This window comes from Lathyrus oleraceus, chromosome 4 (genome assembly GCF_024323335.1).
Source record: "Lathyrus oleraceus cultivar Zhongwan6 chromosome 4, CAAS_Psat_ZW6_1.0, whole genome shotgun sequence".
In the NCBI taxonomy this organism is placed as follows: Eukaryota; Viridiplantae; Streptophyta; class Magnoliopsida; order Fabales; family Fabaceae; genus Lathyrus; species Lathyrus oleraceus.
This window is the reverse complement of record NC_066582.1, coordinates 47936601-47960503: the sequence shown is the minus strand read 5'-3', so window position 1 is coordinate 47960503 and position 23903 is coordinate 47936601. Positions and strand designations below refer to the sequence as shown.

At 33.4% G+C, this 23903-nt stretch overlaps 1 protein-coding gene across 1 annotated transcript; it reads right to left on the bottom strand.

Moving 5' to 3' along the window:
• Window positions 1-13096: 13096 nt before the first annotated feature.
• LOC127073166 (probable methionine--tRNA ligase) lies at window positions 13097-23544 on the bottom strand. The gene is made up of 17 exons (XM_051014288.1): window positions 23284-23544; window positions 23006-23150; window positions 21897-22050; window positions 21571-21726; window positions 20984-21214; window positions 20758-20901; window positions 18414-18504; window positions 17913-18019; window positions 17692-17806; window positions 17307-17434; window positions 16768-16833; window positions 16507-16635; window positions 15774-15914; window positions 15568-15688; window positions 14438-14673; window positions 14246-14347; window positions 13097-13597 (listed from the first exon to the last, which is right to left on the bottom strand). Exons 1-17 carry the CDS (start codon window positions 23396-23398, stop codon window positions 13367-13369), a joined length of 2412 nt encoding a protein of 803 aa, XP_050870245.1. The 5' UTR covers window positions 23399-23544; the 3' UTR covers window positions 13097-13366.
• Window positions 23545-23903: the final 359 nt, after the last annotated feature.

Below are 23903 nucleotides of genomic sequence, written 5' to 3'. Positions count from 1 at the left end.
ATAAGATTCGAAGAGAACTTGGCATTTTGGATGAAGGTGATATATAAATCTTCCATAATTATTCAATATACGTTATAATGAGGCCAAGGTACAAAAGTTTTTAATTTTTTTTTAACTTGTGTAATTTCTCTTTAAAATGTGTATACGAAATTTTTGCCTTTTGTTGATTTTTTATATTAGGTTAATTTAATTTTTTGATAAAAAAAATTTCACTCAAAATTGCATTAGTATGTATATTACCTTGTCAAACTTAAAAAATTTGGAAATCCTTCATATTTTGGGTTGTGCAAAGCTACTGTTTTTCACTTTTTCTTAGAGTAATCGGTTACTCCAAATTGGGCAATCGATTACCCTGCCTGTTTTTTCCTTCCTCACGCGTTTTTCATCTATGTAACATTGCATTTGCATTTATAATATTGTTTTTACAGTAACCTTTTGATGTGTTTATTGCTTTCTCTTTCGGGCCAATCGAGATTGATTTCTGGTTATCAATTAGGCTGGACCGCCATTGATAAGGTTTTCATAAGGTTACTCTACAGTAGATATCACCTAGGATTAGGGATGACCTGTATGAACCAGAGTATTCTTGATATTGTAAAGCTTAACTTCACCCTAATTGGCTATGAACATAGAAATAAGGGTAGATTGATTAAAGGTTTTCACACCAAGGACTTGGGAGAAAATACCCTTAAGAACTGGTAGTAATTGATATTTGTTGATGCAATAGTGACTCAGAATTGTTACAGGGATAAATCATACACCTTCCCAGGCATTGTTCTTTTTTCTCTATAAACCCTTATTTTCATTCTTCTTTGCCTTTACTTTTATTATTATATTTTTACACCTAAAAACCAAATTAATACTTTTTGTTTAATTGAATGATAATTTAAACTCAATATTGACTTGCAGTCCTTGAGATCAACATTCGGGGAATTTCCCCATTAAAACTATAAAAGGCAAAATAGTACACTTGTTATTTTCCCGATCAACGGATATTCTCTTTTTGGTATTCTACCCAGTAAAAAGGTAGTTATAATCCCTATTTTATTCCCCAGAGAGTTAATCCTTGATATGTTCATCCTAACCGATGACGGGTTTCCTTCTCTTTGCCGTCTTCTGCCCAGTAACCGGTAGTTGTAAATCCTGATTTTTTCCCTTTTGCTGAGTCTATCCTTGATATGTTCATCCTAACCGATGACAGATATTCTCTTTGCGGTATTCTATCCAGTAACTGGTAGATGTAATCTCTATTTTTCCCTTTGAGTCTATCCTTGATATGTTCATCATAACCGATGACGAATATTCTCTTATTGGTATTCTATCCAGTATTCGATAGATGTAATTCCTACTTTCTCAGACAGTTTATCCTTGATATGTTCATCCTGACCGATGACGGGTATCCTCCTTGATATGTTCATCTTAACCAATGACGGATTTTCATTCCTTTGAGTTTATCCTTGATATGTTCACCCTAGCCGATGACGGATATTCTCTCTCTTTGGTCTTCTACTCAGTAACTGTAGTTGTAAATCCCATTTTTGGTTTCCCAGCAGATTGTTCTTACCCAGTAACCGGTAATGAATACGCCTTTTGGTTGCCTTCAGCGAGTCATCCTTAATATGTTTACCCTAACCGGTAATGGATGTCCTCTCTGTCAGATTTTGTTATCTCCTTACCCAATAACTGGTAATGAATAATATACTTCTGTTACTCCTGTGTTGAAGATCATTTCTTCCCCAGTTGAGTGTGAGTGCGCATTTCCTTAGTGAAATCGTCGTTTCCTACTTGGCTCGAGTATTTCAGCTTTGTTCTAATCTACTCGCTTCCCCCTGCAGATGTCCTTCTTTCCCCGGCTGAGTCTTTCCATTGATTTATTTTCATGGAATCCCTCGTGTCCTCCAGCAGTTTTAAGTCGTAGTCTGGCCTACGCACAACCTTTTTTATCCCCCCGGAGTCTCTGTCTCCCCAGTTAGTTTTCCTTACGGAATGCATTATGCTCCTGCAGACTTTTAGTCTCTCTGAATTCTTTTCTTTTGTGGCAACATTTCCCCACAAAGATTTATTTTAACATTCATATAATATGTGTCATGAGGTCTCTTAGGGACCAAAATTTGTTTCTATATGTTGTTATTTAAGCTCATTCTACTGAGTCGATACAAATATTTTAACTCTCACCTCCTCAATTAGAATGTCCTTAAATGGGGGCAGCTGTAAGACCCTAATTTTGACCCTAAGATCCGTCATGCTATCTCATCATATGCATTAGCATTGGGATCATACCTTGGCATCCTCTTTACCCCTCATTCATTAGGTTTGCATTGGGAGAGATCACCAAGCATCATGTGATTGTATCATACTTTGTATCTTTATCATTTACTAACCAAAATACCAAAAATATGTCTTTGTATACACTAACCCTTTTGTAGGTAGGGCATGTGCTCACCTTTGATCTATCAAGCTCAAATCTAGGATTTAAGACCCTCGTTGCAAGGAGCTCAATCAAGAATTGGTATACTATGGCTCTAAACATAATATATGGATCCCCATGATCTTCACATGTTATTTTGATCAAGAATTCACCAAGAGTTTGGAATTGGTTTGCCTTGGAAACCCTAATTCATTTGGGTATCTTATGTAACTTCTTCAACAAGCTTCTTCACCAATTGATCAAATTTTTCAAGGGATACTTAAAATTTCATCATCTTATGCATATATGATCTCCCATGAGTCTCAAAAGTCAAGAGAATTGCAAGCTAGCAAGTTGGTTCATGGTGGTTAACCAGAGGATTTCATTTGATCTAAATTGGGTTCCCTAGACCCTATCTCCTACACTTTTTGTCATATGAAAATGATTCCAAGATAAAATTTATTCTAAATGACATTCCAAACAACTTTCATGTTAATGTCTAGAGCTAGTTTTGCTTGTAAAGTCTTTTTTATGGTGAAAGATTATAGGTCATTTTGTCTAAACCCTAATTTGGAGGTCAACTTCCCAAGACCATAACTTGCTCAATTTTTATGAGATGAAATATTTCCAAGTTGAACAATCAAATTAAATATGTATACTTCAACTTTTATATTTGTAGTAAGAGTAAATTCAACTTTTATGTGCATGTGATATGAGGATACATTATAGGTCATTTTGGACCAATGCCATTGAACAAGTGATTTTCCTCAACTTCAAAAATGCATAACTCCTTCATATTAAATCTAAATTAGGTCAAATTTGTGTCCATTTTTAAGTACTTTGATAGAGCTATAACTTTGGTGAAGGAACTTTTCTCATTTGAAACTCACATAAAAAGTTAGCCAAGGTGGAATAAGTGAACATATGGCTTAACACTTAGAAACTTTTTTGACATGTTTGATTTTCCCAACTTCCATCTCAAAATTCATCATGATCCAAGCTTCAAATGAAAAAGTGTCCAACATCACAGCCACCCATGTTTTCCTAACATACTTCAACAAAACACCCATGTTTTCCTAACATACTTCAACAAAACACCTCTCAAACTTATTAAGTCAAAAACCTGTCTACGTTCATAAACTAATCTACTCATTTGTTAAAACCTTCAAAACTAATCTCACATTATATATATACACCCAAATTGTTGATATTTTCATAATCCTAAGTTGTTATCATTTTTCAAAAGTGTTATAGTGAGCTTATAGCATGGCGTTATAACACTTTTGATTAATTGATTATAAGCCAAACTAATTATAGTGGTCCTAATTAACTAATCTACAACTTAACAAAATCCCTTCAGTATTATTGTACATAGTAGAATAATTCTTTAGTTTGGCTTAGTAGAATAATTCTTTAGTTTTTATTGATTAATTGTTAATTAGTTAATTATAGGCTAATTCACCATTTTTTATTAATAAAATAAATTCTACTTAATCGATTAATCTATACCTTTTGAAATTTTAGGTTGGTTAATTAAACTTAGCCTCACATATCATTGATTCATTAGTATTGATTAATTCTAAAACAATCTTTATTATATCTTCCATTTACTCCATTTTCGACATAATGACCATTTTGCCCTCAATGCTTGAAAACTCTAATTTTTATACATGTTCCCTTAGTTTAGGGTCTTAATTAGATCTGTCTGATTTATTTAGTTGATTAATTCAATAGGTTTATTATTGTACATAGTTCAACTAATATTTTTAATCTCATTGATTAGTGTTGACCAAAGGACACTTTGGTTAACCAAATATTTTGTATTGTGTTGTAATCCCTAAGCCTATTCAAGTGATCATAAGACTCTTGATCACTTGATATGGAAAGTTCATTATGCTCAAGCTATTTTGGATATGTTGAATATCAGGAGCTCAAGACCTCAAGGTTCAAATGCAAGATCAAGACTTCAAGTCAACATCAATCAAGCATAGCCAACAAATTAGACTATTTCTCAAGCATAACAAAGGTATCAACACTTGGCAAGTGTGATTCAAATTGTAAGCCATAACCCTTAAGTAATGAGGAATGATGAGACATAGTTTCTCATACCCTTGTCTAGAGTGACTTTGCGTACGGGGCGTACGCCTTAGCTATTTAAAGCATTCGTCCTTATTCATAGATTTTAGCACAATTTGATCAAATAATTGTCAAGTCTTCTCAACCCAACAAACTGTTGGTGTAAGCCCTAGAGGCCAATGCTTTTGGTACTTGTATCGAATTAATTATTAATAATAAAAGGCTTTTTCTTTATTACGGTTGTTTAATAAAGTCCCTAGAATAGTTAGTCCGTTTAATGCATCAAGTGTGACTTGATCATGAGACCACATTAAACATAAGGACATTATTCTTAAAGTATCCGTAGTCGAGCTTTATTGTGAAGTGGGATAACATTAAAGCATTAAGACTATTATGTTTGTAGACTGATGATCACATCTTATGGATCATGGATAAAGAGTTATCAAGTCTTAAACATAGGTATGAATATTAAGAGTAATATTTATACCGGAATGACCCGCTATGAGAATACTATATAGAAAGTTATGCAAAGTGTCATAAGTTATTCTCATGGTGATAATGGTGTATACCACTCTTCGACCTGAAACCACTATGGACCCTAGATGTAGAGTCGAGTGCTTTCTTGCTGATCAAACGTTGTCCGTAACTGGATAACCATAAAGACAGTTGATGGGTACTCCACGAAGCATGCTGAGGGACATGAGTGACCTAGATGGAATTTTCCCATCCTGCATAACAGGATAAATGTCTATGGGCCCAATATTGAACTAGACAAGGATGACACGGTCTATGCCTTGTGCTCAATATAGACATAAGGGCAAAAGGGTAATTATACACATAAGTATTATCACAGAAGGAATTGTCAGATCACATGACATTTTCGTGTCTTGGGTAGCAGTGATGTGTTGCTAGATACCGCTCACTGTTTATTATGTTAAATACGTGATTTAATATAATTGTTAACGTCAAGAAAACCTACAGGGTCACACACAAAGGACGGATTGATGAGAGGTAGAGTAACTAAGGAATACCGTAAGGTACGGTGCCCTTAAGTGAATTATAGAACATCGTAAGGTACGGTGTACTTGAGTAGAATACGAAATATGGTAAGGTACCATGGGCTTAAGTGATTTTGGGCATATTATAAGATATGGGCCAAAATACACTTAAGTGGGCCTTTTAGCTTGAAGCCCACACAAGTGGTTCTATAAATAGAACCCTTGTGCAGAAGCATTGATGGCGGTTGCATTATTTTCGTTTTCTCTCTCTCTCTCTCTCTCTCTCTCTCTCTCTCTCACTCAAAGCCTTCATTCGTACCAGCTAGCACTGAGATTGAAGGAATCAGTTCGTGTGGACTGAGTAGAGACGTTGTCATCGTTCAACATTCGTGATCGCTTCGTGGATCTGCATCAAAGGTTTTGATCGTCACAAGAGATATGCACCAAAGGTTTCAATCGTCACAAGAGGTAAATATTCTATCACTGATCATGACCATTCGTAAGGATCTCTAAAGGAGAAAAATTTTAAATTCCGCTGTGCCTTGGATGGCCATTCTCCTTCACAAACAACATGGCATCATCAAGATCAATAATCAGAATCCCCTAACAACACTTGTTAATCATGATAAGGGTTACACGCTATGAGCCTTAATTAATGAGGAATGATGAGATGGAGTTTCTCCAACCCTTGTCTAGAGTGACTTTGCGTATGGGGTGTAGGACCTAGCTATTCAAATCATTTGTTCTTATTCATAGACTTTAGTTCAATTTGGATCATATAATTGATAAGTCTTCTTCAAGCAAGCATCAATCATTCAACACTTCAATAATTGAGCACCTTTCTATCAGCACCTTGTGGTTGTACACCCTCTTTCATTCAACTTTTTCCTACATATGAGGTGATAGACCTTGGCATTCCATTTGCCTTGTAGGGTTATGGACCTAGGAAATTCATTCATAATTGCATATAAGTTGGTAGACCTTGGCAATCTTCCTTGCCTATTAAGTGATAGACCTTGGCATTCCATTTGCCTTGTAGGGTTTATGGACCCAGGCAATTCATTCGTTCTTGCCTATAAGGTGGTAGACCTTGGAAATCTTCCTTGCCTATGAGGTGATAGACCTTGGAATTCCTTTTTCCTTGTAGGGTTGTGGACCCAGGCAATTCAACCTTTCTTGCCTTCAAGGTTGTAAACCTTGGCAATCTTTCTTTGCCCCTTGAGGTGGTGGACCTTGGACAACTATTTATGTGCCTGTGAAGTTATAGACTTTGGCACTTGGTTATAGACCTTGACAATCCCTGAGTAGCCTTGTAGAGTTGTGAACTCTTGGGAATCCGCTTGCCCATCGGGTTATGGACATTGGCAGTGCTTTCCTTTGCCTTGAGAGTTATGGACTTTGGCATCCGTTCTCTTTGTCTTTTGGGTAATAGACCTTGGCAGTTCAGTTCTTTGCCTTCAGAATTATAAACTCTGATAGTGATACCTTGCCTAGCAGGTTGTGAACCTTGGCACCCATTTTTCTGCCTCGAAGGGTTGTGTACCCTGGCAATCAATATATCTTCATTTGTTTCAGTCCTAGTAGGCTGAACTACGAATGCTCTAACTTTGTCATTGCACGATGAGAATATGTAGGCATGAGGGTTTGAATCCTCCACGAGCATATTTATTTGTTTCTCTCCGTTCATCTCCAGGATGCATTCGTATTCTACCTTCATTCACTTCATGTGATATAATCCACCTTTGAGCCAATTACACTACCTCTTTGAGATCTATCTTGTGTCAGCTTGTGAACCAAGAGTTGTTTGTGCTGTGAAATCGAACACTTAATTCTCTTTCTTTTCGGTTATTCCAATACAGTGATACCATGTTTTAGGCCCCTAACTTGTTGGTTCCTACCAGTTTTACTCTTGGGTTCAATTCATCCCTTTTTGGAGTTCAAACAACATTATCCTTTGGTTCAAACCATATTTATTATCACTCTTCTTTCACCTCCCACCATTAGTTCTATGAACTATGGAGCTCTGAATTCCTTATTGCACTATAAGGATACGTAGGCATGAGATCCTCAATCCTCACCGAGCACTTTATCTATTCCTTTTCTTTTTCCTCATTCTTTTGCGAGTAATTTTTAGATATAACACTCATTCGAGCAAGAACAATCAAAACGGTTTCCATGGAGTACCATAGATGTTAGGGGTTCTAATACATTCCCCTTGCATAACCGAATTCCTTACCCAATATCTCTTTCCCGGGGTTTTATCGATGTTTCCCCTTTCCTTCGGGAATAAATAAAGCTCAATGGAGACTCTGTTGTATGTTTGAGTGTGCGATGCGTTCAGGAATATTTTTGCTAGCCTCAGCAGCCAATCACTCCATACTAGACCTAACACACATATGCCTGAGCAGGTCATGCGCCAGTTCGGGTATCTTCAGATGATTCTAATACATCTTTTTGTGTCTGCTCCTCTGACAATTCGCCGTATATATCTTGATGTCATACTCGATGATTTCTATGCTCATTTGGTACGAGATTAGACACATAGTGTGTCAGCGGGCAAACCATGGGCTTATGCATAGGGCTACATCAATTGGTTCTATCGAGTGTCACATCCTTACATGACACCGGTTATCGTAAGAGCATCACTTATACATTCTCTTCAAGAGATATTGGAAGAGAAGCGGGCTAGGGATGACCATACAATAGACCTATTGATGTTTTGTTAATGTATTGTGCCGATTGTGAGAGATGTCATAGAGAGATGAGACACTTTATAAGATAATCCTGGTATAGCCACCTTACAGACCATCTTACTCGTGGCACGGAATGCCTTGGGGTACAAGCGTTGGCAAAGGAGAAACGAGGGGGAGGATAGAAATATACAGTAGTTTATTTGTATTTGTATTTTGGTAACAATTGTTTTTTCTAAACAAATTATGTATCGTAGTAACATTTTCGATTATTTAATTAATGTTTGGATTTGAATTTATATATGACATGTTTAAATTTTAATTACTTCAGGATAATTAGCATGGTTTATAGATGAAGCCTTAGTATAATTACATCAATATACTATAGCCTTAGTGTAAAGGACCTAAAAAATATCAATTTGGAGATGTATCTATGTTAATAACTCGCAAATGCGTTCAAGGGTTATTTTGGAGATGCATCTACAGAATTACCCCTAAAAATTTACTAAGATGCATCACCGGACCATATTTTGACAAATTTGTATATATATATATATATATATATCCCGGGGTGATTCTGAAGATGGATCTCCAGACCATTTTTTGACAAATATGAGGTGGATGACTCACTTATGAAGCATTGTGTGCATTTTAAATGCGTACAAAGATGGATATTATGGAGAAAATAAAATCACTAGGGAATGGTTTTTAGCTAAGGATATGGTCTAGTTGAGGTGACTCGTTCAATTTGGAAAACCAATCTGTCCTACTTTTTAGTTGGATAGTTTTATATCTCTTTCTCTTTTCTGTTTCTTTGTATTTGTAGGGTTGAGTACCATTTGTGCTCTATAATATATCTTATCTTTAATTATAAAAAAAGGTGTGTCCGGAGATGCATCCCCGAAATATGTAAGGGTGAATTTGGATTTCGGATAGTTTGTTCACCCTCGCCCCATGGAGTGGATAAAGTAAATACCCAATATTGTTTGGATATAATAACTCATTTTTTAAATCATTGGAGAGAATTTTTCAAACTTTGACTAGAACAATCATTGATCATGCTTCATTTACCTCTCGATCAAACTCTGAATTATTATGTCCATTTTTCATTTGAGAATAGGGAGGTTAAAACAAAAGAAGAATAAGTTGTTACACAAATGTCTCACTTGTCAAATCATCAAAAATAAATCTCAAATATACAAAATGTATAATTGAGGAGAATGTTAAACATTTTAAAAATTGAGGGCTAAATTAATAGATTTAAATGTAGGAGAACTAAAACTGTAAATAAAGAGAATAAAACTGAATTTGGCTCTTTAATGTTGTGCATTAATTTTGGGAGTTGCTCCTTTCACCCTTAGGGGTTATCCCACACCATTGTGAAAATACTAAAATATCAATCATTTCCAGACACAACTGAGGCGAAAATGATGAGAAACCCTTATTCTGTTAAATTTGATCCATAAATGCCTTTTTGTGTGTCCAAAAAATTGTTTCCGAGATGTATCTTCGTATCTCCCTTTAGTTCATTTGTCTGTGAGTAATTCGGAGATGCATCTCCGGATTTTGCTCTGTTATTTCAAAACAGAAACAAAATAGGCAGAAATAATGGCAGATTGGAAAACATAAATTAACTCCAAAATAAACATTACATAGACAAACATTACATAAATTCAGCATTACATATTATTAAAAACATGTTGTTCGGGACGTTGCAACATTCTTATAATATCTTCGGTTGACCTTTGAAAATCGTCGCATCCACTTCAATCGGATCCTTTGTTGAATAACAATAAAAGGTAATACACATCACCTTCAAATCATCATCTGTCTTCAGTTCAAGCATTGTGAATTGTATCTTTCATTTGTTATCTATCGAGGGTGAACAGTACTCGAGCTTGACAACTCTCTGATTTTTTGGATATCACAGGAAAGTACTCAGTTTGATTTTCAGATCGGCGAGAAGTATGTACTCGCATATCTGAAATTGAAGTTGGGAATTTATGTCGTTGAAATACACAAATGCAAGATGGGAATAACTAGTCTTTCTAGTTTGTGTAAACAAAATGGATTGAGAGACTCTATTTATAGAAGTTATAAAGCAATAAGGACCTTATATATTTTATCAAAGTCACGAGTATATTTTTCGGAGCCACCATATTTAATGTCATGTCTGAAACAAGTTCTCTCTCCTTTGGCACAAGGCGACATACAATGAGATGGTCGGCTAGCTTGTCAGTCAAGGCATGATTATGTATATCCGAAATCACATTAAATTTCCATGCCTCATCCGTCATACGATATCCGCGTAATTTAAACAGACACTCACATTTCCTCGATCTAGTGTCATCTCGTTTCAACTTCTTAATCTTTGATTGGTACGTGTCACTTCTTTCGCATACCATTATTACAAATATTTATATCTTATCCGAACCATTGTCAGGCCTTCCTATTAAAACTCCAAACCCCAATTTCCGGCCTCCCTACGGATCCATTGTAGCATATGTTCACGAAAAAAAAATCTTTATTAGTATATTATGAACAAACATCTACCTCTACACTTGTCTGTCGAGCACCCGGTTGAACATCGTCATTCGCTTCATCCGGTTGAACATCATCATTTGCTTCATCCAGTTTAACATCATGCTTCACTTCAACTAGTTTAACATCCACACACTCACAATAGGTTTGGGAAACATATGCGTGCCCCATATCTATTACCACCAATAAAAAAAGTAGTGTTACATTTCAAATTATCAGGACAATCTGGAGATGCACATTCAAAACTGACCTAACTTCGTCTGAAAAAACATCTCTGGACTCAACGTTCTTTTTTCATCAGAAAACTAAGATTAATGCAAGAAATGAGAGATGAAATTAATTATATTTGCCTGTAATTCCAGCTTGTTTTGCTTCCTTTAAGGTGATGAAATACAAATAATGATGTTTTAATGTTGAAAAATTGATTGAAAATGAGATAAAAAAATTCAAGGGTTTTGTTATGGTTCTCATGCAAGGTGGTGTTTTATCAATTTTCCCGTTAGATATTTTCGGAGATGTATCACTAAGTTGTTATTTATATTATTTGCGTGAATAAGAAACTCATAATGAATTCAGAGGATATTTCGGAGATGCATCTTCAGATACACTCAAATATGATACGGAGATGCATCTCCGGATTTTTTTTCAAAAACTAAGGTGAAACTCAGGAAAAAAAATAGACATTATTGGGTGTGTCCGAAGACGCATTTTCGAACATCTAAAAATATTTTTAGGGATAAAAACAAATTTCCCTTTTTGTTATAACAATGTATTTCCCATCCTTTTATCACCATCTTCTTTCTTTCTTTTCTTTACTTTCTTTCTCTTTTTAAAATTATATATATATATATATATATATATATATATATATATATATATATATATATATATATATATATATATATATATATATATATATATATATATATATATATATATATATATATATATATATATATATATATATATATATATATATATATATATATATATATATATATATATATATATATATATATATATATATATATATATATATATATATATATATATATATATATATATATATATATATATATATATATATATATATATATATATATATATATATATATATATATATTTCTCGGACTGTTATGATATGATTTGTCAAAAAAAAAATTTGCTTTTCCAAATTTTATAGCATTATACATCTGATGCGTCATAAAAAAGAAACAGGAAATAGATAAGTTAAGAAAAAAATTAAATTACTGTCCAAGTGCAATATATACAAATACCATGTGAAACTTGATGTTTTGGCCGTAAAAAATAGCTTTGTCTAGACGTCAATAGGTTTCTAATGTAAAAGACCAGATTTTTCCTTTTTTTTTCAATTCCAATTATTTGACACATAATATAAAATTTTTTATTTTTAATCATTCAGCGGCAGTTTCAAAACCCTGCCAGGATTTATTTTTATTTTTTTTATTTTTAATTAGATAATGCTAAGTTGTGTTCCAATGACACATTTTAAGAAATTTATAAATAAAAAAATTATTTTGAAAAAATAAATAAAATTATTAATTATAAATTTTTAATAAATTTAATACATAATTTTTAAAAATTTATTTTTTTATTTATCTTTCTTAACATGTCCTCCAAGGACACATAGCATTACCCTTTTAACTATTAACAACAAATAATTAACACTGAAAATTTACCGTTAAAGCTATAAAAAAAACACAATTTTGTAGATAGCGACGTGAAAGAGCCACAAAAAAAATAAACTGTGATGCAAGGATAAAAATATTAAAACAGATGAGTGGCCACTCAATAACGTAGGAACAACTCCTATTGTAGAAGCTAGTAAATTATATTTATTTAAATATTTTATATAAAATTAAATTAAAACTAAATTTTTAATTGGCCAAAATCTCTTGCAACTTAATTTGAACAGGAGAGGATATGGATCTACCAATCACCATCCATAACATTGGCATTAAAGTCTATTTATTTCAACTTTAAAAAAAAACATTTTTTCTTTATATTTTTAAAAATAAATTTTACAAAATTACTTTAAAATATTATAAAATTTTCTAATAATCATTTTTTATAAATTATATTCTATAACATAAATATACATTATTGAAAATTAAAACATAGTAGAATTTTAAAAAAATATACAAAAATAATTGTTATGATCAAAATTAAGTAATTTTTAGAATTTTAATATCTTATAAAATTTTAATAAAATGAAAAAATATTTAAAATAACACTTTAAAAATAATTATTCAAATTAAATTTTAATTTAAAATTTTTATGAAAAACTTCTTTGTAAATAATTCAGTTAAACTATAAAAAAAAGAAAATTAAAAGTCAAAACAATCAACAATCGGGGCCCTAGGTATCTTTAAGATAATCACTTTAATCAAATAGTAAAAGGCAATCCCAGCATCTCATTGTCCCTAAATAGGAAAAGTATAGATAGATATCCTAGAAAAAAATCTGGAGATCAAATAGAAATAAGGCAGTTAAATTACTCAACGTAAACTCTGCAAATATGGCAAACATGAAAAACTGCCAAATCTGCTGGTAAGATCATAAGGGCTAATATATGTTTTCTGTTTCCTTATAGTCTTTCTCTTTCTCTCTGAACTCCAATCCTTGATATTTGTCTACCTTATCGATCCACAGGTTATTGATGAAACCTTGCAAACCCCAGCTGAGGTGGTAAGTGGGATATTTTTGTAGCATGCCACTAGCTCCTCATTACTGTGGAGATCGACTTGCAACGTCTCCCAAACTTTCTTCTTCGGGTTTAAGAGTTCATCGGGGTTACCTTCATGCCCTGGGAATGTAATTCTTTCTCCAACACGAGCAGAACTGGGTGGTTCGACCAATTCAACCTAGAGGGTGCACAGCAATAAAAAATTTAGTATCTATTACTCTCACATAACACATTTCAACGAGAGGAAGCACAACAAAATACCAGAAGAAAAGATATTTCAAAACAAAATCAAACATGCCATGCAAGCGTCCATGCTCTGAAGTATATTGCAATAAACATGTGTTCATATTAATATAAGCATCTCAGTATCTGCATTCAGGAGCTAGGGGAAAAGATGCTAGATATTATCCAGACTATTTCTGGAAAAGTTACAAGAATAAATGGAAACCTAATTTGAGGTCCTATCCTACTAACCCATTCGGAGCTCAACATTTATATTTCAAACTACATGTAATTAATTCGATCGGAAAAGGGACGCTCAGTGATTGATATTGATTATTAATGTATGTCAGATGAAGGCACGAAGAAAACTATATATCACTATTGGAGAACTTAATTGTCTTTCAGACAATACTGCCATTTGTGATTGTACTACATCTTTAAAATCGTAAACACCCACCCAACGCATGTGATAGAACTACATCTTTATAATCAATAACATTCGCTACACTATTACCATAGAGTCATTGTGTAATTTAAAGTGCTAACTAGAAGGGATTTACCGCCCCCTTTTGTAAAGAAAAAAGCGTTGTGTTTTTTTCCTTACCTTGGTGTGATCATCATTGGAAGCAGCAAGAACCATTGCTTGAGATTTAATGCCCCTCATAGCTGCTGGCTTTAGGTTACAAAGTACACACACCTTTCGGTTCTGAAGAAAGTTATTAGAATTAGTTATTAATTAATCAGTAGATAAAACAGTACCTTCACAACTTTCATTTAAAGGGATCCAGACAGTAACCTGCATTTCATCAACTGGTATATACTTGACAAGTCCACTAACAACAGTTCTTGTCTGTTCTTCGCCAACATCAATCTCTTCAACGTACAAGGTATCAGCATCAGGATGCTTTTCAGCCTTTTTTATGAGACCAACCCGAATATCAAGCCTGGTGATGGTAATATCCTGTTCAGCAGCAGCCTTGTTTTTGGTTTCATTTGATGATTTTCCTGATGCTTTTTTCTTCCCTTTGCCATCTGTTGCAACAATCAAGTCTGAAGCTGTTAAGCTTACAACTAACATACACAGATAACAAGGTGTGCAATAACCCCAACATATTACATTAACCAAAAAAAAACCTTAATATATATACAGCTTCCTTTCAAAGAAAGTGTAGTTTAGGAAATAACAAAGGAAAACAGGGCCATAACATCAATGACCCTTCCAGGTTTTTGAGCTTTTAAAGAATAATAAATTCTGAAAGTACTAATCGTTTAGCTTGTAACCTAGAGCAAACAAAATATATCTGTAATGATTACTATATTAATTACAATTACAGAATTCTTGAGAAAATAAAATACAAATATGTTATTTCTACATCAATTTGAGACCCCTAGATTCGACAACTTTTTACTCTTTAACATACAGCTGAACTTTATTGACGCACCAAAAAAGAACTGAACTTTATTAACCACAATTTCAGGTGTCCCAACTACATGTGAATCACATGAAAATCAAGGTAAACCGTGTTCAAGTTCGTGATTAATGAGTTGTGGTACCTGTTTAACCCATGTGTGTGAACTGCGTTAACTATTTAAAAAGTAGTCAAATTTAGGTATCCAAATTCATTTTCATATAACGCATTTGAATAAAATATATAAACATGTAAGCAATGAGGTTAAAATGGAGTACTGGAATTATAAAAGGTCCAACTGTTCAAGTCATTTACTTAATATGGAATAGGGCCGGTTGTCACATTTTATTTGGGAAGTTTAAAAATTTCTTAAAGTATTACAGTTTTGATATACCTTTTCCGCTTTTCTTCTTCAAGTTCATGTTTTTAAGAAAATAATATGATAATACCTCATCATCTGTCTATAGTGTATATCCAATATTCAACATTCTAGTTAGAAATGGATGGAGTAAAACACCTGAAACTTTTGTTTTCTTCAATTGCTCAGCAACATTTTCAGCTTCGGCCTCTGCACGTACAACCCTATCAGCTTGACTTCCTGCAAACTTATTCTTGTAGAATTCCAATTCTTCATCTTTCTGGTCAAGGATTTTGAATACATCAATGACTCAAACAAAAGCAAATTTGAATCCATTAAGTAATTTCAGAAAGCAGTCCACATACCAGCTCCCTGAACAATGGCTTGGGTGTTCCAATTTTATGCCCAGCATTTAGGATATCCCAGGGTCTTTTTACTCTATCAACATCTTTATCATCATAAAGTGAAAGATGAGTCTCCACAGACAAATTGAGCTGCTTGAATACCTTCAGGGAGAGAAAACAGAGAAGTACCAACAATTACTTAGAATAAGTAACCAAAATACCAACAAATGAGGAACACAAATATACAGGGAAGTTATTTTCTATGAAGCACAAACTCCGACACAGACACCTGACATGACATGGACACATCGACCCTGCTAATGTAAAAAACATAGGACAGTGACACCGGGAAATATATGATAGTATTTGACTTTTATTTATCCATCCACTATTTAAAAAGTTTAAAATGATCTAATCGAATTTAGTATCTTCAACTCTTCGTTAATGAACATTGCGTCAACACATTTTTAACTCTTAGATGTGATTGAGATTTGTCTAAAAAATGTATAAGGTGTATCAAGAAAAGAAAACAACAATTTTTTTGGAACACTTATTTGAATTGTCTGACACGTGTCGTATCATTGTCATATGGATGTCAGACACCGATTCAAAGAATATCGACAAAGAAAAAAAGCATTTTTTTGGACAACTGTGACTTTTTTGACATGTGTCATACGGGTGTTGGCAACGACTCACATAGGACACAGCAACACGCCTAATCCTGGAGTTGTCTGTGCTTCATAAATTATTTTACCTCAAGAGTGAAAGATGGCATAAAAGGTTCCAGTAAACAAGCAAGAAGATATGCAATCCCAGCAGCAGTTTTCATAACAAGGGCACAGAGAGGTTGGTTTTCCTTGTAAAGACGCCAAAATGCAGTTTCCTACAAAGTAAATTGCACGAGAGCTTAAGAAGCAGTTTGCACAGCCATTTAACATCAACATCAAAATAGTTTGAATGAATATTTGGGGTGGGATGGAAACAGAAATAGAGAATGTAGCAATTCCAAAGTTACCTGCAAATATGCATTCCCCTCGCCGGATATGCTCATTGCAATCTTTAATCCTTGCTTTAGTTTAACCTTCACAGATTTACGATGAGAAATATCATGACTAGTAATAATCCGTTTAGAAGTAAAAAAAGTGAATTCTGATGATAATAGGCTATATACATATATATATATATATATATATATATATATATATATATATATATATATATATATATATATATATATATATATATATATATATATATATATTTGGAACCCTCCGTGGCCTCAGCCATTTTGGCACCCTTCGCCGACACTATCATGCTGCTCTCCACTTTCATAAAGACATTCTCAAAACAAATTTACCAAGCAAGCAAGTTTTTTTTTGTTTTCTCGCATTTTAAACTGTTTAAATTAACATCACCAAATAGATTTCTCTGCTTTGTTATGACAACATTTCAAAAATTGTCTTATAAAATAGTTTTCAAAATAAAATAAAATAAGAACACCACCATTAAACAGGCCCTACAATATCATTCTAATTGAAAAGGGGGATTATCAACCTTCTCCATTGCTTCTATGTATTGATCCAAATATGCAGAAACTTTATCAGCCAATTTTTTAGTTAGATCATGGGAGTCACCGCTTACATCATCAGGAACAGTGGGAATAATGGAGTTATATCCTTGACCTTTACAAGACAAAATATGTAAATTAAATGAAAAGTAGCAAAAAATCAAAACTTCAATAAATAGCGGCAATAATGAAGAAAGGAATAGATATACATCTTCTGGCTTCCAAAATACTATGATAAGGACAATCATTTGCCAATAGGTCCAAGAAACATACTCATAGTCATAGTCTTTCACGTATGTAATTCTTAAATATCTGTAGCACAATTTATCAGCAGATATTCCAAGAAAAAAGTTGTGAAAGAGCTCAACCAACCTGCAGGTTTGGCAATGAAACTCAAAACTCGGTTGATGAAGTTTCCCAAATTGTTCAGCAACTCGCTATTTAATTTTGCTTGCAAATCAGGCCAAGTAAAGTCTGTATCTGATACCTACAAGTGGATAAACACATTCAATATACTCAATGACAGGAGAGAAAATGAATATTGTTTATCTTCAAGATCTGTATAAAATAAGATATGTTTGAAATGGATTAACCTCAGGCCTATTTGTGAGCAAGTAATATCTCCATACTTCAACTGGAATATTAGTATCTTTCGCATCGTTACCGAATACTCCGATGCCATTGCTCTTAGAAAACTTCCCTAGAAACCATACGGAAAATTTGTTACATAAAATGATCAAATCACAAACATCTAACATATTCAATATTGGGCATGTTTGGTTCAGAAAACGTTTTGCTTTCATTTTTTTATTATAAAACTGCCCCTTTGCTTTCACCTTGCTTCCTTTTATCCAATATTTGTATTGAATTCAGTGAAAAGAAAATAACTGTTTATCACCATTTTTTGTACAAGTCTTATAGGAAACAGGAAACAAAGTGAAAACAAGATGATAGTTTTGATACTAAAATTGAAAATAAGTTGGTCATTTTGAAATTAAAAATAAGAAAATAAAACATAAAATATTTTCTTAAAGAAAATGAACCTTCAGCTATTTGTCATTATACATTCCCCGATTGCCAAACAGATTACTAACCTGATTCATACTTCAAGTATTCAGTAACACTAATAGTCTTCATTAAAGTCCAATTTTCACCGGTTCCGAGTAGGGTAGATGGAAAAATTACCTGAAGAATAAATTCTATCAGTTACCAAATGACTACTTCCCCATTATCCACATATTACAACCCAGTCTATCAAGCAAAGAAAAACTTGTTCAAGTTGCTTTTGTTATAAAAACATCATTGAGCAAATAGCTGCTACACCAAGATTCCAAACAATGAAGAGATCCATTGGCAATATACAAGGGCAAGGCAAAAGGTGCCAAATTCAGTACTAAGAGGCAAGAGTTGGAGCATATGATGGACAGATGTAGACCAGGATTTACAGTATACTTATAACATATTTGGGAAAGCTTTTTTCATGGGGGGAAATATATTTTTCTAAGCTATCTAATGAAGCTGCACAAAAAAACTATTTTACCACAAAAACTAATCCAAACAATCACTTAACGATGTGGCAAGCAGAAAGAGCTTCCCAATTAAATAAACTTCCAGACTTGCAAAAAAAAAAAAATATTCCAATTTGACACATGAAACATTGAATTTAATGGTGGGATGTTGAACATTTATAAAAAGAGTTAAATAGTTTTTGGTCATCAAAATATTTGGCTGTTCTGAGTAGAAATAATGTTAACTTTGTTACCACGAGTCCACAACCCATAATGGTACTGACATAACAAAAACTGCAGCAAAACAAACAGCATGATAATTTCATAAGTGGCAAGAGCAATTTGCACAGAGTAGAATGACTGATGCCAACAAAATTAAATGTGACAGTGGTTGCAGATTAACATGCTAAAAAACTGGCTGGTATTGTAGTACAAGTCAACATACGCAGAACAAATATAAACATAAATCATATAGAATTTGCAGCAATTTTCATATAAAAACAAGGAGAAAAATGAACAAAGGGATGGATGAGCTGATATAAGTATAATATGCTAGTCCAAAACAATGAAATGATGATTCATATAAACCCAATTTGCTTTAAACATGAATTATGATAGAAACGAATGGAATAGGGTTAATTTTCTGATGCAAAATAGGCGAGTCAAATGACAAAAATATCAAAATACTTGGGGCCTATTTGGATTGGCTTATTTGAACTTATCTAATGTCATAAGGTTTATCGCACTGTTTGGAAGAGCTTATTAAAATAGCTTATATCATTATTCATAAACTTTTTTGAGCTTATTTTTAAAAGTTCTCAAATATAAATTATGAAAATAATTTATAGAGTATATAAAAATAATTTAAATTTATTTTATCTTTTGTTATAAGAATAGCTTATGCAACCTTTTCCACAAGTGCTTATTTTGATAAACACTTGTGCTATACGCTCCAAATAAGTTGTTTATCCAAACAGACCCTTGGTTACGAAAACTCAGGAAAAGAGAACAAATGAGGTTTTAACCTTCACGGTTTATTAGTGGTGCAAATATCAAAATATTTGGGTTGGAAAAGTAAGAAAACGGAAGCAAAATGGGGTTTTAACCTCCACAATGCAATAATCACACAAACATCTGCCAAAGAATGCAATTTTGGCGCGTGATTGATAACCCTATAGAGAACTGGGGCATAAAATTGTTTTAAAAAACAAATTGAAAATAATATAAAACTTTTAACTCAGCCATATAATCCCTAGTCAGTGAAGGAAGATGATAAAAAAATAAGATATTGATATATACAATTGCAATTGAACATTAGAGCTTATAATCATTGTTATCAGTTGCGGATTGCAAAAAATACTGGAATACCAAAAATCTGCTATTTAAAATAGTAGATGGCGTTGTGGGCAAATAGTGGAAGCCGCATAGGGGTTGAAATAGATCAATTATCAATTATATGTTAAAAAAAGCATACTACATCCAAAAAAAAAGCTGCATAAAAAAAAGCGGCATAAAGGTCAATCATTCAAAACAAAATACTGACCTCATAATTCTGACTAATGACTACTGAAAACAAAATTAAAAATATCAAACGATAAAACCCGTTGAATATGGAGGACAACATATTGAGAGAGAATGCAGGAAGAGCACAACTTGAGTATTTAAAGGGAGTAATCCTCACTGACATTTCAGTTTGTCTATATTAGAAATAGGCCATGTGCATCTCACATGCTGACTCTTCAGCTCACATGTTACATCTGCTATGGCCAAACCTAGAATAGCGGCCGCTATTGCTCCAATAGAAAAACTAAGATAGTGCAGCGGTTTTCATAAATATTCATCAAAATCCACCACACTATAATGCCACTATTTAACAATACTGCACATGATAACTATGAAGTTCTCAAATTGCATAAAGATAATAACTTACAGTGTGGAATGGCACATTGTCCTTTCCCATAAACTGAAACAACTCCACATTCTCTGGGTTTTTCCACCATTTCTCCCAATCAGGTGTGTAGCATGCCGTGATTGATATATATCCAATAGGTGCATCAAACCAAACATAGAAAACCTTCCCATTTAAAGGAAATAATTTATAAAATTACTGAATGAGAAAACAACTTACATTTGAAAGACCCAATGAAAAAGCTAACCTTGTTGCTGTATTTTTCATGCGGAACAGGAACCCCCCACTTCAGATCTCGGGTAATACAACGTCGCTCCAATCCATTTCTGAGCCATGCATTTGTTATTTGAATAGCATTCTGACTCCATGATCCGTCAACGGACATCTTGTTGATGTATTGTTCCAATTTATCTTTCAACAGAGGGAGCTCAAGAAATAAGTGGTCTGTATCACGAAGGCGGGGACTACTTTTACAAACCTGTTACAGGTGCCAAATGATCTCATATTAAAATCCTTGTTTAAACACCAAAATAACTAAAAATTTGTACTGGAATATGACAATTAAATAAACATGTGTGTACTTCAAAAACTTTGATTTAAACATGGTATGAAAAAGAAGAACCAAATAAGTAATACCCAATGAAAAGGGAACACAAAACTGCAAGGAACATAGACTGCAATGAAACTTAAAGCTACAAAAAAATTCAATACCCTGAGATCATCCACGAAAAGCCAAACATACAGCAAAGAAATGATTCCACGAATGGGAAAGATATAATTAGTTAATTAACTAGGAAAACATTGAGCCAAAATTTAGGGAGGGGATTTTACTACCTTGCACCTGGGACTCTTCAACTCTGTCGGATTCAGAAGCTTTCCACATTTGTCACATTGGTCTCCTCGAGCAGAATCATACTCACAGCCCGGAGTCGGGCAGGTACCTTCCACTAGCCGATCGGCTAAGAACCTTTCGCATGTATCGCAGTAAAGCTGAAATTTGATAGGTGTTTGAGTAAAGCATAATAAAGACCCTTGCAAAAAAATTGACTCAGGAAACAACTCTTCAATTCTCAACTAAATAGGAGAGAGAGGAATGACGCCAACAATAACCAATAAAATAAATAGACTTCAATCAAAGAAACAAAAAGACAAATAAACACCTGTTCCACTGTTCTCTCGGACAGCCATTTGTTATCAAATATCTTTTTGAAAATTGACTGGCAAGCTTCAGTTTGCTCAGGAGAGGAGGTCCGCCCAAATTTATCAAAACTTATATTGAACCAATCATAGACCTCCTTATGAATAGCATGATATCTAAGCGCAGAGGAGTTACCGAGTGGCAGATAAGTGTAAAATCCTTGGATCAAAAACACAATTAAAAGTACAGAAATATCTAATATTATTAACAACTCTAATCCACATCAATGTTATATTATAGCCACATAATGAAATATAGGCTTGCAATCCCTTGAGCCAATATTGCCAAGGATTAGGGCTAGTGATGTGAAGCAACAATGACAATGCTCTGAGCCATTAAACACCGGAAGATAAATAAAGGTATGGTTGGATTGGCATATTTGAGTTTAGTTACTGACATAAACACTCATTAAACTCTTTGGAAAAAAACATATATAGAAACAACTTGTGATGATATGTGTCCATAACTTATTTTCAGCTTATTTCCCTAAGCACTCTAGGGTTATATGAAAACTGTAAGAGTTTATTTTGTTCCTGTTTGTTAAAAAAATATATGTGATAGCTGTAGCGGATAAGCTAGTTGATTGAATTTGAAGTGTTTGGTGAAATTAGAGGTTGAACTAAGTGATAAATATAATAAAACAACATACAAAATATTTTTAAGTAATGTTTAATTTTTTCCCAATTAAGATAACAAGAGTAAAATTGAGATAAATATGATACACGACTTGAAGAAGTAGCATATCAAAAAAAAAAAAACTATAAGCTTGTTTAGATAAAAGTGATACCAAACAAGACTATATTGGTTATATCAGCTAGTTATAAGCTCAAAAATTAATTGGCCTTGCTAAACAAGGCCAAAGGCTTATACATAAGCACTTACACACTTACACTGTAAGTTCTTATGTAAGTTCTTATTAACTTGTTTATCCAAACAGACCCTAACTATAGGGTTTGTTTGGATAAACAACTTATTTGCAGCTTATAGCACAAGTGCTTATCAAAATAAGCTCACTGTTTTTATAACAAAAAATATATAAGAAAACTGAAAAGGACAGAAATGAAACTATACTTGTCACAAATTTCTTTGGGGGAACAATTTTCTTCCAAGGCTTTAGTTTCAGTTGCAGTCCCATACTCATCAGTACCACACATGTAAATAACATTGTAACCCCTAAGCCGGCAGTAACGAGCAAACACATCGGCACTCAAGACGCCTGGTGAAAATCAAACGAGAAATGAAGAAATCGGTTCAATCGACGACATGAACGAACGAATTTGAATTGAATTGTGATGTGAAAATGAATGAATGGTGTTGAAAGAAAGAGTGAGAGAGGAGAAGTTACTGACATCCAATGATGTTGCCGAGATGAGGGACGTTGTTGACGTAGGGCAAAGCGCTGGTGATGAGGATGTTGCGTTTCCCTTCCACCGGAAGTTTCGCCGGTTTCCGATCTTCGACCATTTTGGACTGTAACTGAATCTTCGTTTGCCGGCGAGAAGAATAACTCCACGGCAGTGTTGAATGAGAAAGGATACTACTTTACCTGGCACTGAATTTTGATTGGGTTAACCCCGATTACAGAAAATAAACTTTAACTTAGGAATTTATGTTGAGTAATATGAGATTATTTGCGGTAAAACGATTTTATATACGCCAATTAATTTTATTTTTATTTTTAAATCCTTCAAAAAAAGAATATTTTTATGGAGTTGAAAATAATAACTTGATTATTTATTATTTATTATAGAATAATTTTATTTATTTAGTATAAATTTAAAGAAATTTTTTGGGCATAGATCCATTTATATAAAATCAATTAAATTAAGTTCCCAAGTGTTTATTTAATTTTTATTTTCAAAGCTATATAAAGACTGAAGTTTTAAGTGGAAAAACAATGTGGGACTTCTATTCACTCTTTGTTCTGAAAATTTTACTCATTACTTGTTGTCAATGATATTTATGAGAT